Source organism: Erithacus rubecula (genome assembly GCF_903797595.1).
Source record: "Erithacus rubecula genome assembly, contig: scaffold_429_arrow_ctg1, whole genome shotgun sequence".
Taxonomy (NCBI): Eukaryota; Metazoa; Chordata; class Aves; order Passeriformes; family Muscicapidae; genus Erithacus; species Erithacus rubecula.
This window is the reverse complement of record NW_027635909.1, coordinates 7,765-24,517: the sequence shown is the minus strand read 5'-3', so window position 1 is coordinate 24,517 and position 16,753 is coordinate 7,765. Positions and strand designations below refer to the sequence as shown.

Here is a 16,753-nt window from a genome sequence, read left to right as displayed (position 1 = left end):
ACGGAAATCCATCCAGAAAAGTTTCTTCTCTGCCACCCAAGCACTTGGATCATCAGCTGGCATGGACAAGGAAATGCTTTTCTTCTGGACTTGATTTGCTTTTGAACTAATACATGGGTGGGGACATGGGGGGACAGAGACATGGCAGGACACAGACACAGAGAGTGACTTGGGGACAAATGGACATGGAGGAGGATGTGGCCATTCGTGGGGACATGGGGGAGACATGGATGGAGATGTGGGGGACAATGACAGGGATGGGAACATGGTAGGGACATGGCCATGGGTGAGAACACAGTGGGACATGGCCAGTGACATGTGGGGACGTGGCCAAGGCTGGTGCCATGGGGGGGACTTGCAGGGGCTGTGGGGGATGCTGGGTTTGAGGGGGTTGAGGGTTCCTGGGAGGCACTTGGGGCTTGCTGAGGGTTTTGGGGACCCCAGGCCGAGCGGCTCCAGCTGCGCTGGGAGACCCTGGCAGAGGTTCTGGGGCAGCTGCTCAAGGACCCCCTGCCCTGGAGCCCCAGCCAGGCATTGGGCTCCTGGAAGGGAATGAAGGTCCTTGTCCCCAGGAGGGAAATGCCAGCACTCCCAGGGGGCGGTGGTAGCTGAGAGGCCCCAAGAGGGAGGGGAAAGCCAGACAGAGCTGTCCCCTTCCAAAACTGCAACCCAAAAACTCACAAATCTCAGGAATTCTTCCCAGGAAAAAGCAGCAATGAGGTGCCTGAATTGTGAGATAAGAAGTATGGGACCTCCAGAGTAAGGAGGAGGGGCATGGAACCCCCAAAACCAAGCATGTGGAATGGGGTGGTGGATTGGGGTGCAGTGGGGAAGGCATGGAAGAGCATGGGAAAAGAGAAGCTGGGAACCCCAGAAGTGAGGGAGGGGGCTGGTACTCCTAAATTGTACTGGTAGGGGTCCCACTCTTCCTGCTTTCTAGTACTGCATCCACTTCCTATTCTTTATGGCCCTTCTGCTCCTTCCTTGGCCCTCCTCCATCCCTTCTCCTGCTCCCCCTGGGCCCAGCGCCCACCCTTGGCTCCCCCCATTTTCCCAACAAGTTGCATCCCGCGGGAGGAGCTGGGATGGAGCTGGGGCAGGTTGGGCTGGGGCAGTGCTGTGCTCTTGGCCCAGTCTGGGCACCCCCCATGCACCCCCAAATTCCCCTGGCATCTTAGAGGATTTCCAGCACCTTTGGGATTGGCCCAGTGCCGTGTTGGGGTTCAGGCTCATCCCAAGGCGCCCCAGAGCAGGGTGAGAAAAGGGGGACATGACCTTTCCTGGGGGTCCCCATTCCCAATCCATGTCAGGGCCTGTTCTGCCCCCCTCCAATCTTGGCTCCCCTCATGGGGTCTCTCCAGCTCCTTCCCTGCTGACCCCCAATAAACAGGACCAAGCAAACTGGGAAGCTTTCTTGGGAATACTGGGAGCAGCTCTTTGGAGGCAGAGTGGCACCAGGCTGGGGGTCCCCGGGGGGAGCACACACGTTCACCTGAGTCCTGCTGGTCCCCAGGCAGGTGAGCTCCCAGTACCACCAGTACGGCCCCAGCTCCCCCAACACGCCCCATGCCCAGCGCCGGGCGGTGCCACCAGCCCCAAAGCAGCTGTGCTGTGCCATGGGGGGGTCCCCACTGCCCACCCCATGCAGCACTGGGAGCACCAGTCCGGACCAGTTTCATGTGTGGGCGGGTGATATCAGAACCCATGGAAGTGCGTCCACTACAAGCCTCTTAGAATCCCTGAAATTGGCAGAAAGCATCAGGATTCTCCCTAAAAAGGGGCCACCTCCACCCATAAATTAACTGGGAAATCTCCGAAGCCCCCCCCCCAAATTTATAACCCCTTAAAACTGGCAGAAAGCAGCAGGATCTTCCCTAATAAGGGCTCCCAACGTCCTTCCCTGTGGGGTCCCACTCCAATGTCAGAGCCTGTTGGACTGTGTTAAATAGAAGGTTCTCTGAGTCCCTCAGAGAGAGAGAAGAATGCAGGGATTGAATTAAACCCTTTGGAGAAATTAAAATATATTAAGCCACAGACATGAAGTACAAGTCTTAGTTTGAAGTAAGTAGGAATATTATTAAGTTACATAGATATGAAGTAGGAGTTTTAGTTTTCAGTAAGAATATACTATAAGTGCCTTAAGAGAGTTAAAAGCCCTAAAATCTAGTTAATAGTTCAAAAACTTAGCCCCAGAGTGTCCTGGGTTACAATGTGAAGATGTGCCCAAAAGTATGTGTTCTATCACCATCTTCATGAACTGTGGAAACCAAATGGGGCAGAGTTCCTTATCTCCGTGGGAGATATCCTCTGCTAATGGGCCCTCTGCAGAAAACCTGGTGAGGCAGTGTTCTTTATCCTTTCCACAACCCACCCTTCCTCCAGGAAGAAATCTTCTGTTAATGGGAAATTGAATCCCACTGCAAAACTGATAAAATTACATCATCCCTTTGTGAGATGCTCCACCCATGGGAAGGAGCCAAGCATTTCCTACCAAATAAAAACTAAGATTTGGAGCACCAAGGCAGCCCTTACCCACTGGTTTCCAGAGGACAAGAGCTGCCAGACCTTTCTACAGGATCACTACTTCAACAAGATCACTTCATCTGGACTGCTACCACCACCCTAACTAGCAGGGTGTCATATTGTATTCTGACTTTGTCTACGGGGGTTTTTTTACTATTGCATGTATTTTATTTTCTTTTTCCTATTAAGTTATATTTCTGACTTGTAGTCTCTCACTGGTTTTGGTTTCAAATCAGTACACAGACATAATGAAAACATAGTAAGAACATTGCTTACATTTTTCTAGATAGAACAGATAGAGCTATTTACAGGAATAGACAGAACTATATATGTAAACTATAACATTACTTTCATAGTCTAGAACTAAGATTCTAGTAGCTTTAGAAGGAATGTTTTTAGCTCATTGGATGATTTACAAATAAAGCCCCTTGCACTTGGGTGAGAGACCACCATCTTTATCACCACCTGGAAGCAGAAGAAATGCCAGGCTGCTGCTGCTTCTCCTTCTCAGGACTCTATGCCAAAAGCTTTTAGCCTGGACTTTAATATTCTGAACTCTTTGCCTTTGAGACTGATGCACTTCTGCAATAAACAACTTTACAGCAACCAACAGCTGCTCTAGTCTCTTTGAAGACCCAGACCCATGAACAACTTGACAAGAGCCAGTTGACTTCCCCCTCCCAGTAACTCATCCCTCAGGATTGCAAGGTGCTCCAAAACCTCCTGAGTAACGGGATCTCCCCAAGCTCTTCATCCCAACGTGTGGCTGTCTCATGCCAGGCGCCATCCCAGCCATCCTCCCTCTCCCAAACACAGCCCTGTTCTTGGCGGGGCAGAGCTGCTGCCGGGGGAATCGGTGTGTGCAGGGGATCCTTTATTCCCCTTGAGCAGCTCCAAGCTCCTGAGGGCAAAGTCCTGGTTTCTAGGGCTGTGCCCCTCCCCAGATTTGTCGTGTTTAATACCCAAGTGCAGCAAGCCCGAGCCCTGTGGCAGCAGCTGGTGCCTGGACAGCCCCAGGAGCTGCGCTAATGCCCAGCACTGCCCAGGAGGGACTGATGGGAGGGGAGTTCATAAGAATCCTCGTGGCCCTCAGGGGCCCACACAAGAAGTGTTTAATGTGCCTGGGATGGATTTTCAGGAGTTTCTGTGTAGGAGAGTAGATTGTGAGAAATTAGGAATGGGGCTGCGGCTCAGCCTCATCCCTGTGGGTTCTTTCTTCTCTCTGGTCCCTCTGGGCTTGCTCTGGACCAGGGGAGAATGTGGAACCCACATGGACAAAGGTAAAAGACAAAGGAGGCTCCTTTTCCCTGGATATTGTCCAGCAGTTTATTCCCAATCAGATTCCAAGGGAAGTGAGAGAGGCAGAACAAAGTATGGTGGGGAATTTTAAACCCAGCCAGAGGGGAGGGGAGAAACCGAACCATAACCAATGAGATCCTGCCAGCGGAGAGGGGCGAAGGGAGGGCTGAATCAACTCCACAGACCTGGGGGAGTACAGAACAAATCATTCAGTACAATGTACAAACCACAACTGTTGCATCTGGTGTTGCTTGGAGTGAAAGCAAGTAAAAGAGCGGGAAGGGCCTTTGCAGGGGTTTTACAGAGATGTTTTATTTCAGCCCGCGTGTGCATGGTCCAGGGTTCAGGGAGCAAAGGCTTGGTACTTTGTGAGAGTCAAGATTAAATACATGGGATTGTCAGGGCGGGTAGAACATCAGAGACCAATTACTAGGGGACATGGGGGTGTTACAAGGGAGGGGTTAGGGCATGGGGGCCAACAGAGAAACAGGGCCGGGATGGACACCACTGAAGGCCCAGGCACGGTTTGCTAGGCCTTTTTCAGGATCTGAGCTCTTTTTCTCAGGCTGGGCAACTTTTTCCCAGGCTGAGACAGTTTCTCAGCTCCAGCCTGAGCCTTTCCCAGGATGATAACTTTCTGTAAACAGAAAGGAATTAATAAACAGAGATTAGCACCTGATGTTGACTGAGAAACAGTTCTCGTGCTACATGACAGGCGATGTTTTCTCCTATTGTCCAATGGACTGCTGTCCTGTTCGAGACTTGCGAACCACACTAAATATGGTTTGGTTTTTCAATAAAATGCTTCTTTAGCCTCATACGCTCAAGAAGTCCTTGTCCTTATTATACACGACTCTCAGCGTGCTGCGACAGGCGGGAGTGACCGAAAGACTGACAGACAGGGAGAGGGGACGAGGCTGACCCAGGGAGCAGAACAGGAGTTGCTTTCTCTACCTGGGAATGCCTTCAGTCTCCACAACTCCCCTTTTCTTTATTAATTAAGAAGACTTCTTTTAAGGATTTTAAAATCAAATGGTTGAGGTAACTAAATGTCCTGGCTTGAAAGGACAGGTGTCTGCCAGTAAAGGCAGCAGTTTCCCTTTGAAATAGAGACTTTAGTTCCACTCCCCCCAAGTATTATAATTGTTTGAATCAAGGACTCTGAGGAAGAGATAAGGGAGTAGGAATAACAGCTCTTTTACTAATATATCTAACCATTCAAGCAGAAAACAACAGCAGTTGTTAAAATTGTTAACAGAACAGAAGAGATAACTCGGTTTCAGTCCCTTCTTTAGATGCAAGCACGCTGTCTCTGTGCTTGGTCCCAGTCCTGCAGCTGGAACAAAGCCCAGAGCTGCAGAGGGCAGGTGGGAGGGGGCGGCAGCGGCCACGCCAGTTTCGGGTGGGAACGGGCTGGAGCGGCGGCTCCTCACTCACCGTTTGTGTCCAGGTGATCAGCTGTGTCTGCAGAGGCAGGAGGCTGGAACGGGGCAGATGCAGGGCAGGTGATCACAGAGGGTCTGGCTCTCCTGTGTTCCACAGCAGGGGCTGCAGATGGGGCAAAAATCATTCCAGGAATGAGCAACTGCTTCTGCCTTCTGACAAAGACCAGGTGTTGCCACCAATTGCTCCAGGTGCTCCTGCCAACAGGCACCTGCAGAAAGGAGCACGGGCACCAATGCACGTGGGCTTGGGCTCTCCTCTGGCACAGAAGTGCCCCGGGGGCACAGCTCTCTGTGGCAGGAGCAGGCACCAGCACTGGCACGGCTCGGGGGTGGCAGGTCTCCTTTGGCAGGGACTCTGCCACACCTGCTGATTCCAGTGCTGCCCAGGCCCCAGGGCTCAGAGCAGCATTGGCGCCCTGGGCCACACGTCCCGTGTCCGTGTCACAGCCCTGCGTGTGTGACGGCCACCCAGCACCGGGTCATGTCCCACAGAGGCCCTGGCAGCTCCTGTGGAAGCACGGGTGCCCTTCCTGCTGCAGCTGCATCGGCAACCGTGGGGGCTCCTTCTGCTGCCCTGAGCAGGCAGAGCAGAGGAACATCTGCTTGTTGTTTGAGCCGCTCCTGAAGTTCCTCTTGGGCTGTCCTTGACACTCGGGGAACGTCCTCCTTGCAATTGGGGCAGTTTGGGGGGGGGGGGGTGTCCCCAGGGCATGTGAGGGTGTGTCCTAGGGCTCTTTGTGACACACTGCACCGAGGTCACCGTGGGATGGAACAGAGCACACTGCACAAGGGTGACCCTTTGTGACACGTGGTGACATAGGTGCTGGCGGCGACACGGCCACGCCACAGTGCTCAGTGCACGCGTCGGGACAGGACGGAGAGAGCGCTGCTGTGAGGAGCCCCCGCACAGCCAGCTCGTTCCCTGCTGACCCGGAGCTTTCCCAAAGCCTTACTGTGCAGGTGACCTCGAGGCCAGACTGCAGGACTTACTGTCCTTCAGCCTTCCCAAGGCTTCTCTGTTGCAGCTGGGCCTTCAAGGCACAACTGCAGCACTTGATCTTGGAGTTTTTTCAAGGCATCTCTCCTGCAAGCCTTGCAAACAGAGACATGGAGCAGACACCCCCCAGGGTGCCCAAGCTGGCCTGGGTGAAGGAGGAGGAGGAGGCTGCAGCTGCCTCAGCGCAGCAGCCTGGAGAGCTGCAGCAGCTCCAGCTGCAGCAGGAGGGTGAGTGCCAGAGCTGGGCCACAGGGCTGGTGCATGCCGGGCTGTCCCTGCCTGGGAACGCAGGGCTGGGCTCTGCTCTCCGGCCTCTCCCGCAGCCCCTCAGCCCTGGCTGCGCTCGCTCTGTGCCAGGTGCAGCCATGGACCGCACACAAGAGCAGCACCCTGCCCGTGGCCGCTTCCGCAGAGCAGCGCAGGTACTGCAGCCATCCCCACCTGGGCTGGGCCTGCTGCCACTGCTCAGCCCAGCACCGTGCTTGGAACACTCCATGGATTCTCCCTCTCTTCCTGCCCTTCTCCTGCAGATGGTCTGTGAATTCATCACGTCCATTTGGCGGGAAGAGACCGCCGGTGTGGGCACTGGGCCTTTGGCAAACTTGCACCTCTTCGGTGCTGAGACCAGCGCTGCCATGCTGGATTTGCTTGTGGAGAAGGGTGTCTCCAATCCAATGCAAGTAAGCAGCCTGTGGCCAAGGCTTGATCACCCCAGGAATTGTGTGGCGCCTCAGGCTGGCTCTGCTGGGTTCCCTCAGCCTCTGAGGCCCAGCCCAATGTGGTGGGAAGGGCAGCACTTCTCAGGGGAAGCTGGGCAAGTTGCTGCTCTGGCAGGTCTCCAGGTCTCCCCGTGCCTTCTGCAGGTGCCCGCCATGGTGAGATACATCCACAAGTGGCTCACGGCCAATGAGTCTGCTGGGCACAGGCTGGACAGGAGCCTGCTGGAGCTGACCAAGAAATACCCCTACGATGTGCTGATGACTCTCCTGCGCTGGGCCCCGTCGGGTGACAGGTACCTTGGGCAGCCCCACCTGCCTTGAGGCCTTAGGGTTCATCCCCCGTTACCCTGCAGAGCCTGTCCCTGCTGAGTGCCACACAGGCGCACAGCTGCAGGCCCCTGCGGCCCCTCCGTTTGCCGTGCTGCCATGTCAGCCCCTGAGCGTGCTGCCACGCTCCCTCCCTCGCGGGGCTGCACCCCCGTGGGCTGGCTGGGCGCCGCCGGCCGGGGCCAGTGGGCAGAGGCAGGGCTGAGGGCCGGCGCGGGCCCCTGCAGCAGCCCAGGCCACGGTGCTGTGGCCCGGACCCCCTGACACAGAGCCCTGACCCCACAGAGCTGCTGCGGCCATGTGGGGGCTGATCCTGACCTCCACTGGCACCGCGGAGCCGGCGCTGCTCATCCTCCTCAGTCTGCTGAGGGCCTGGCCAGTGGACAATGCCTACACCTCCGATGGGGACAAAACAGGCGTCTTTGCTCTGGCTGTGAGTTCCTGCAACTGACCTCTGCTTGCCCCTAGGCCACCTCTGGAGCAGCCAGCTCTCTGTCCTCCCCACAGCTGCATCTCCCTGCCTCAGGCACTGCGCTGAACCTGGGGCACCAGGCCGGCTGCTCCCACGGTGTCTCCCCCGGCCTCTCCCTCGCACGCTCAGGCCCTGCCACATGGATGTCTTGGCACCTACTCTTGTCTCTGGGTGCTTCATTTTTTCCAGGCAACCGTGACACTGTGGAATGTCTTCAACTTGACCTGGTGCCCACCCATAGTGTTGGAGTATTTCCCCCATCTCTTGCTGCATCTGCTCTTCCAAGCTTACATCAGCACGCTGTATACACCAGAGGAGGTTGATACCTTCTGGAAGGGATGCCAGAAGCAACTCGGCCTTGCCACCAACCCCCAAAGGTGCTCCATCCCAGTCCTGCCAGTCTCCCCATCCCTCCCATGCCCCCAAGGGGGAGGCAGGGCTGCCAGCGTGACCTGGGCATTGCTGTGCACACAGGTTTGCAGTGCAGACCCTGAAGGTCCTGCTCTACCAAGTCCAGTGTGAGCCTGTGGTGTTGGCCATGGAACGCAAGAAGGGCTGGGACACGCTGCTGTGTGCTGACACCCACCACTATGCCATGCGTCTGCTGGCCAGGTGAGACCCCCTTCTCCAGGCTGCTGCTGCTGCCATTTGTGCCCAGGGTGCCCCACACAGTTCCCGTGCGCATGGGTGAGAGGGCCTTGTCACAAAGAGAATGAAGAGCAGACTGGAAAAGGCTGGGAGAGGAGGGTGCCCGGGAACAGCCGCCTCCCAAAGTGCCCACGGGCTGCTCGGGAACAGACCAGGCCTCGGGCAGTCAGCCCTGGCACAGCTTTGCCCACCCGGCTCAGGGGCAATGGTGTCTTTTCCCCCCACCAGGGAGATAAGCCAGGGCTGCGTCATCTGGTGTCCCAGCATCGTATCCTGCCTCTTGGAGCTACTGGGGCAAGGCATTTCAGACTGGGAACTGCCCGCCATGGCCTTCCTTGTGGAGGTGAGCCCCATGGCCAGCGCTGCCCTGCTGAGCTGACTCCCACCTCTCTGCCCTCTCACAGCCGCTGCCATCTGGCACCGTGCCCGTGCCCTGTGCTGCTGCCTTGGCCCAGCCCTGGGCAGCTCTGAGCTCCTGCCAGCTGGGCACCCCGGGCACTGCTTTGTGCCTTCCAGGTCCTGGAGTTCCTGTACTTGAGTCACTGGGGTGACAGCATCCTGGAGATCATGGCCAGGCACCTGCAAAGCGAGTCCAGGGAGATGCGTCGCCTGGCGCTCAGAGGCCTGGTGGTGCTCAGCAGGGACCCCTCAATGGTGAGAAGGAGGCAGTGACTGAAGCTGTGCTGGCAGCGTGGGGCTGGGGAAAGCAATCCCTTGTGCTTAGCTGGGCTTCGGGAGCCGTGGCAGCTGCTCCCAGCTCTCCTGCGTTGCTGCCCAGCTGCCCGAGTGCTGCAGGACAGGCCTGCGGCCCCTGGGCTCCATGGCTGCAGCAGCAGCAGCAGGGTGGGATTGCCAGCCCTGTGTTCCATGCAGTACAAAAGAATGCAGAGCCTGACTGAAAGCCTTGCGGACCTGCTGCGGGACGCAGATGAAGGCATCGTTCAGATGACCGGCGTCGTGCTCAGCGCTCTGCTGCTGCACAGAGACCTGGCCATACCCAGCCCCACCGCCCTGCGGCTGGCTGCCGCGCTCTGGCCGCTCTTGGACAACGTAAGGCTCTGTGTCCCCAGCCACGGCCACTGGGTGCTGCCCCCAAGTGTGGTGTCCCATGGATTTCTGGGCCTGTGCACAGAGGGGCCTGGAGCAGCTGATGTGGAGGGCTTTTGCTTCCCTTCCAACAGGACAACCACCATGTGCAGCTGCTCTGCATTCGCCTCTTCCAAGAGGTGATGAGGTTGGTAGAGGCAAAGGGGAAAAAACATCTCAAGATGCTCGTGAGCAAGAGCCTGCTCCCGCTCTTCTTCCACTGCCACAATGAGAACACGCGCGTGGCAGAGGTGAGGACTCCTGGGCGCTGCTGTCCCCACGCTCAGCTGTCTCCCTGCACCCTGGCACCTCGTGGGCCCCAGCCTCCTCCTGGCCTTGGCGCAGGGAGGCAGCTCCTGTGCCCTGGGCTGCCGTGCATCTCTGGCTCTCTGCAGGCCTCTCGGGAAACGCTGCTTGCTGCAGTCAGCTTCCTCAAGAGTAGGGATCTGGAGCACCTGGTGATGACAGATCAGATGTGGAGGTTTGGCGAGTGCTTGGTAAGAACAGCCTGCAAGCCCCAGCCCCAGCCCCAGCCCCAGCCTGGAGAATCCCTTGCCCACGGTGCCCAGTCTGTGGGGCTGGCAGCTGTGGCCCCTGCCCAGTGCTGCACCCAGGGGCACCGGCCTGTGCCCCACACGCTGCTCCCTTCCCTGGGCTGTGCCCCACACGGGCTCTTCTCCAGGCTCCCGTGGCCCCAAGGCAGGAGCTGGTGGAGCCCTGACCCAGCCGGGCTCTGCTGCAGGGCAGCACCGCACCTTGCCGGGCCCTCTGCCCCCCTCGGGGCTGTGCGGGCAGGGGATCCCGGGGCCAAGGGGCAGAGCCCGCCCCGACCCTTCCCTCCCGTCGCTCTCCGCAGCTGGCAGAGAACAGGGGCCGAGCGGCCGAGCACCTGCGGCAGGCCCTGCCCTTCCTGCAGAGCCCACAGGAGCCCCTGCGAGAGGCGGCCGTCAGGTTCATGGGTGAGCACAAGGCCGGCTCCCTCCCCGCCCCATTGCCGCAGCTCGGCCCCAGCCCCGGCAGCTGCCGCCATCCGGGCCGGGCCGTGCAGCCCCGCCTGCCCTCGGGGCTGCTGCCGCCCTGTGCCAGCCGTGCCCTTGGGCGGCAGGGTGCGCCCAGGGCCCGGCTGAGCCCTGCAGGGGAAGGAGGTGCTGCGGCCGCAGGGCTGCCAGCGCCGCTGTGGGGCAGCTGTGCCGCTGGGCAGAGCCGTGACGGGCTCTGTGTTCCCAGGGCTGGCCGGGCGCGTCCTGAAGGAGAAGCAGCGAGAGTTCCAGCTGATGTGCAGGGGTGAGTGAGGCCAGCGCGCTGGCAGCGGGGCTGGCGATGGCAGCTGCGTGCCCTGCCCGGGCTGCGGAGGGCTCTGCTCCCTGCGCGCACCAGGGGCGGCGTGGGCAGAGCACAGAGACCTTTCAGGGGCCTGTGCCAAGGAGATTCGGGCCAGCACCTTCCAGCTGCTCCTTGCTGCCTCCTGCTGCTTCCAGGCCGTGGCAAGAGCTGGGGGGCATGGACGGGTCAGGAGGGTCTCCCCAGGTCCCCGCAGATGCAGGCTCTGACTGTGCCTCTGTTTCTCTCTCTTCCAGCCCTTCAGGACATGGCAGATGACATCAGCCCTGCCATCTCATGCCTGGCACATCAAGCTCTGTACATAAGCATAGCTGCACAGAGCGTTCCCTCCTCCCGACTCCAGCGGATGCGAGATGGATTCCGCCGCCTCTGGAAGTCACGGCCTTCCCTGGGTGGCCGTGGCCGTCTCTGCTGCTGGAGTGCTGTGGAGAACTGATGTGGGAGGCTGTGTTTGCTGGGGCCACCTGAGCTTGCAGGGACAAGCTCAACTTTTCATCAACTTTACTTTTGCCTACTGAAAATAATTTAGTAATTTAGTAAGTTAGTAATTTAGTAAATTAATAATTTAGTAAATTAGTATAATAGCAAATTAGTAAATAAGTAAATTAGTAATTTAGTAAATTAGCAAATTAGTAATTTAGTAGGAATAATAAACTGCTGTTGGTATACACAGAGGTCCAGGAGCTTTCTTTTGGTGGCCAGAGTCTTCAGGCCAATGGGGAAGAGGGGAAGAAGGGTGCTTGTGCTGGGCAGGTTGGCCCAGCGTGCGGCGTGCAAGGGAAAGTGGCCCAAAGCCCCTTGGCCTTGGTGGTTCTGCCGAAGCCTTAAGGCTCCCGACAGAGCGGCTGGGCAGAGGCCGGAGCTGGGGCGGGCGTTGCTGAGAGCCTGGTCCCTGGAGATGGCCAGCAGCCCTCTCCCAGCCAGGAAGGGCCAGCTGTGTCCTGCCCGTGTGCTGCTGGCTGGATTGCTGAGGGCTCTGAGGTGCCTCTTGATCCGGCTCCTCTGGAGCTCCTCCAGCAGCCAGGCAGGCCTGGGGAGGCCTGGAGGGCACGGGACAGTGGCAGCCATGAAGGGATGCGGTGCTGCCGAGGCCAGCCAGGATAAGGCAGCGGGAAGGCGTGAGCGGGATGCGTGTGGCGCTGGGTGGCGGGAGGCTGTGCTGGGACAGGAGGGCTTTGTGTGGATGGCTTGGTGGGAAGCCCTGAGGAACTGGGGGGCAGAGGCCATGAGCATTCCCCAGGCAGGCCCTTCTTCCTGCCAGCCGGCTGCTCCGGCGCTTCCCCGACGCGTCTCCGGGCTGGGGCAGAAGGCCTGGAGGCCTGGCCTCAGCAGGACGGTGGGGACACCCCCGAGGGGCCCAGGCTGGTTTGCCTTGGGACAGGGAGGGACAAGGAGGCCGAGCAGGCCCTGCTGGAGCACAGTCCCTGGCTGCTGCTGGCGAGGCGCAGTGGGCAGAGGCCAGGGAGATGCATCACCTGGCGCTCAGAGGCCTCGTGGGGCTCAGCAGGGACCCCTCGATGGTGACAAGGAGGCGGCAGCTGAAGCTGTGCTGGCAGCGTGTTGCAAGTCGGCCTGGCTGGGGCACAAAGGCAGCCACAGTTCACCAAGAAAGAGCCAGGCGTTGACTTCAAATCCTGCAAAGCATTTCTTACTCTGTGGCAAACCTAACTGTTCTTCCCACAGTCCACAGTGGTTATGCTAATTGGTTCAAGTTCTCTTCCCCTAGTGGTTGCTTAGTTCTAGAAAGTTCTCCCCCTGAGGGGATATATTGTCACGCCCCTCCTTGTTTCGGCCCTCGGAGTTTGTCTCAGTACAATGTTCGGTTTCTAGGCATCGTCCCTGTTTTATTTTCCATTAGAGTTCTTTAGTTTTGGGCCACTTCTGTGGTTCCTACCCCTTTCTTTTGGCCATTCAAACCCTCAGTACTCTGGATCTAAATGTTTCATTGCAGCCATACCCACCAGCGTGGGGCTGGAGAAAGCTGCCCCTTGGGCTTGGCTGGGCTTTGGGAGCTGTGCCAGCGTCACCCAGCTCTCCTGTGCTGCTGTCCAGCTGCCCGAGTGCTTCAGGAGAGGCCGACACCCCCTGACACTCTGCTCAGGGCCCACAGAGCTGCTGCTGCCATGGCAAGGACGATGTGTCCTGCAGCTGGCCTGCAGAGTCGCTGCTGTCAACGTGGCTCAGGACACCAGAGAAAAGTCACCAGGGTGTGCACAGGAACAGCAGCTCCCCAAAGGCCTGTACCTCCTCAGGAAGGCACCCACACCAGCCAGGATGCCAAAAGGAGGGATGCTGTGGGCACAATTTTACATGGCTTGGCAAAAGGTGTCAGGAAAGTGGTCCCCATGGCTTTCTCTTGCTTGCCAGCCCCACAGCCACGCTTGGCAGCTGCAGCTGCAGCCTGTCCCCCCAGCTGACTTCAGTGGCCGTGCTTGAGGGCAGACTCGCCTTCCACAGCTGCCTGTCCCAAGGCAGCAGCGTTGGTGCCATCGTCAGAGACTCTGATGGGACACGAGCCCTGGACTGCAGCTACTGACACTCTCCTCCATTCAGGCACCTTAAAAAAACCAGCATGAGCTTCTAAACTCAACATGGAGAACTTCCTCAGAATGAAGGAAGAAACCGCAGATCCTGAAGGAAAGCAGGGCTCGTGTGGCTGAGGTTCAGGGATGGAGGGAAGGAAGCTCTTTGCTGTCTGCTGAACTGATGGCCCAAGTCACAAACTCAGGCTCTGCTGAGAGGATTATGCTCTGGTCCTGTTGGAGGCTTGTTCCCTAACAATGCATGGCCCTCCCTTGTTCCTGGATCAAATCTTGTGAAGCTGTAGGAACAAGTGTGTTCCGTGTCCATGGAAGAGCAGCAATTGGCAGGATATGTTTGCTTCCAGCGCTTGTCTTGGCTCTTCCTTCATGGTGCTGGCACCATCATCAGAGACACAGAACAGCTTGTCTCATTCCAGACTTATCCCCATCTTCTGCGCTTGCCCAGGTTCCTCGCAGGTTCATGAGGGAAAATCGCTGCCAGGTCCTGTCCATTCCCTTGCCCAGCAGGCACCCAGATGTGTTTGGACGTGAGCTGCTGGCCACAGCCAGCCAGGCAGCAACCTGGGCCATTGGGCATCAGACGCTGAGCTGATGTTTTTTTGCCAGAAATCAAGAAAACCTCTCAGATAAACACAAGGAAACTTGACAGGATCTCTGTAAGAACCTGATTGTGCTGTGAAAGTCAACATGGGGTTTTGTGCTGCAGATAATCACTTCCAAGCAAAAATCATTTCAGGAATGAGCAACCACTTCTGCCTTCTGACAAAGACCAGGTGTTGCCACCAATTGCTCCAGGTGCTCCTGCCAACAGGCACCTGCAGAAAGGAGCATGGGCACCAATGCACGTGGGCTTGGGCTCTCCTCTGGCACAGAAGTGCCCCGGGGGCACAGCTCTCTGTGGCAGGAGCAGGCACCAGCACTGGCACGGCTCGGGGGTGGCAGGTCTCCTTTGGCAGGGACTCTGCCACACCTGCTGATTCCAGTGCTGCCCAGGCCCCAGGGCTCAGAGCAGCATTGGCGCCCTGGGCCACACGTCCCGTGTCCGTGTCACAGCCCTGCGTGTGTGACGGCCACCCAGCACCGGGTCATGTCCCACAGAGGCCCTGGCAGCTCCTGTGGAAGCACGGGTGCCCTTCCTGCTGCAGCTGCATCGGCAACCGTGGGGGCTCCTTCTGCTGCCCTGAGCAGGCAGAGCAGAGGAACATCTGCTTGTTGAGAACACGCGCGTGGCAGAGGTGAGGACTCCTGGGCGCTGCTGTCCCCACGCTCAGCTGTCTCCCTGCACCCTGGCACCTCGTGGGCCCCAGCCTCCTCCTGGCCTTGGCGCAGGGAGGCAGCTCCTGTGCCCTGGGCTGCCGTGCATCTCTGGCTCTCTGCAGGCCTCTCGGGAAACGCTGCTTGCTGCAGTCAGCTTCCTCAAGAGTAGGGATCTGGAACACCTGGTGATGACAGATCAGATGGGGAGGTTTGGTGACTCTCTAACACTAAAGATATCAAGTAAAAAGCAGATTGTGCTGGGGCCATGTGTTAGTCATGAAATGACTGCTCCAAAGGAGCAACCAGGAGAGGAGCTTTAGAAACGCCAATTAACAGTGCTGGGGCAAAGAACACATCTATCATTTGAATTACAGGATTAGATTAGAAACTGTCCCCCAAATAATAACCAACCTGACAGACGTAGCTCCTGACCTTTTTTGCCAACCAAGCTAAGCCAAAGAAGAAGTTGGCATTTGTGGAAAATAAATGACTCAAACTGCTGTTTGCAAATAGATGATAAGTGAAAAGTGGTAAAACAAATAACAAAGGAAATAAGAAAGTAGCTCATGTATCAGTCTAAACGGGGAAAGGATGGGAATGGAACACGTGTTCGTGGTTCTCTGGCAGACCATGGGTTAAACGAATGCTGTTCCTCCCCTGATGTGCTGCAGCAACTCTCATCTTTTTCCCATGCCCGACACCTTGCTGAGTGCAGCTCATTCAGCAGCTGAGCAAGGGGATGCAGGTGGCAGCCAGGCCTGATCCAGAAACGGCTGCAAAAGGACAGGAAATTAGATCACTGAGAATAATTTCAAACCAAAGAGGACCCAGGAAAAGAGACTGAAACAATGGTAATTAAAACAGTAAAGACAATTATTGAGAAAATACGAAGAGGGTTTGAACGGAATTAGATGAATGTGCTCAGAGACACGGCCAGGGACTTGTACAAAAGGAAGGAACGGGAACAACCAGGAGTTTCAGAAAATGTTACTAACTGACACGAACTGCTGCTCAGCCAAGATCCTGCTCAATTCCTGAAGTTCGAGGAGAAACACTTAACAGAGCCGTGAATATCGGATGTTGCACGAAAGGAGGGGTGCATATTAACTGGGACATGCAGCAGGCGGATCGGGAAATCTGAAGCTTCCAAGTACCTCAGCCAGTGGGGAAAGGGAGAGGGAGATGCAGAGCGAGACCAAGCCCGGCCCTGGTGCCGCCCCCATAGCGATGCTGGCGCAGCCATGGCGCCATTTCCAGAGCGCCTGTGCTGCCCGGGAGCGGCGGCAGCGGCCGGAGCGCGGTGAGGCGGTGGCGGAGCTCGGAGGCGGCCCCAGCGCAGCATCCCGGGGACGGGGCAGCCACTTCTGGGCTACCCACAGGAACCGCGACGAGCCAGCGCTGCTCCGGCAGCGTGGCCGGGCTTGTCCCCGCTCTGCCCAATCAGCGCGCGAGAACGAGGAGTGACGGCAGAATCAGCCAATCGCAGCGAGGGGCGGGCTCTGCACGCACGGGCTCCCCTCCCTTTCCCCGCGCTCCGCCATTTCTCTCCTCGCCTGAGGGGCGGCTCCGCGCTGCGCCCGGCCCGGGTATCGGGAGCCGCTGCTGCCCTGAACCGCCGGGAGCTCGGGGTGAGCGGGAGCTGAGGGCGGTGGGAGCTGGGGGTGAGCCCGGGATGGAGCCGGGACCCACCTGGAGCCCCGGCAGGAGCCCGAGCCGGGCACGGGATGTTTGAGAGAGGCCCCGGCACTGTGCGGGAAAATTCACGTGTCCAGAGTTTTGTGTGCCCAAAGGAGACAGAGGAGTCCTGTAAAGTGACTTTATTGATGAACAAAAGAAGAGGCCATGCGGCATTTGCCGTGCGGTCTCTAAAACGTAGCCTCCGTTTTAATCATCATTTTCCCGGCTCCATCTCCCTCTCCCTTTCCCCACTGGCTGAGGCACTTGGAAAGTTCAGATTTCCCGATCCCCCTGCTGCATGTCCCCCTTAATGTGCACCCCTCCTTTTGTATAATATGCGATATTCACGGCACTATTGTTTCTCTTTCTCGTAGCTCAGGAACTGGGCAGGATGTTAGTTGAGTAGCAGTCCGTATCAA

The 16,753-nt window shown here is 57.6% G+C and overlaps 2 protein-coding genes across 2 annotated transcripts in view; both read left to right on the top strand.

The window, feature by feature from the left end:
• LOC306815367 (maestro heat-like repeat-containing protein family member 6) overlaps positions 1 to 11,385 on the top strand; it is a gene marked incomplete at its 5' end in the record, with an annotated part of 63,824 nt that extends 52,439 nt beyond the window's left edge. Inside the window, 6 exons of the mRNA XM_079331938.1 lie at positions 9,304 to 9,480; positions 9,612 to 9,767; positions 9,912 to 10,013; positions 10,373 to 10,475; positions 10,744 to 10,800; positions 11,094 to 11,385. Coding sequence (XP_079188064.1) covers positions 9,304 to 9,480; positions 9,612 to 9,767; positions 9,912 to 10,013; positions 10,373 to 10,475; positions 10,744 to 10,800; positions 11,094 to 11,293 — 795 coding nt within the window. The 3' untranslated portion in view covers positions 11,294 to 11,385. The remainder of the gene's footprint in view (positions 1 to 9,303; positions 9,481 to 9,611; positions 9,768 to 9,911; positions 10,014 to 10,372; positions 10,476 to 10,743; positions 10,801 to 11,093) is intronic.
• On the top strand, positions 6,630 to 8,498 carry LOC306815366 (maestro heat-like repeat-containing protein family member 6; the record flags this gene model as incomplete). The annotated part of the gene is made up of 7 exons (XM_079331937.1): positions 6,630 to 6,686; positions 6,795 to 6,944; positions 7,128 to 7,276; positions 7,596 to 7,743; positions 7,972 to 8,159; positions 8,257 to 8,394; positions 8,441 to 8,498. The coding sequence occupies 7 exons, from the start codon at positions 6,630 to 6,632 to the stop codon at positions 8,496 to 8,498; spliced, it is 888 nt and encodes a 295-aa protein (XP_079188063.1).
• Positions 11,386 to 16,753: the final 5,368 nt, after the last annotated feature.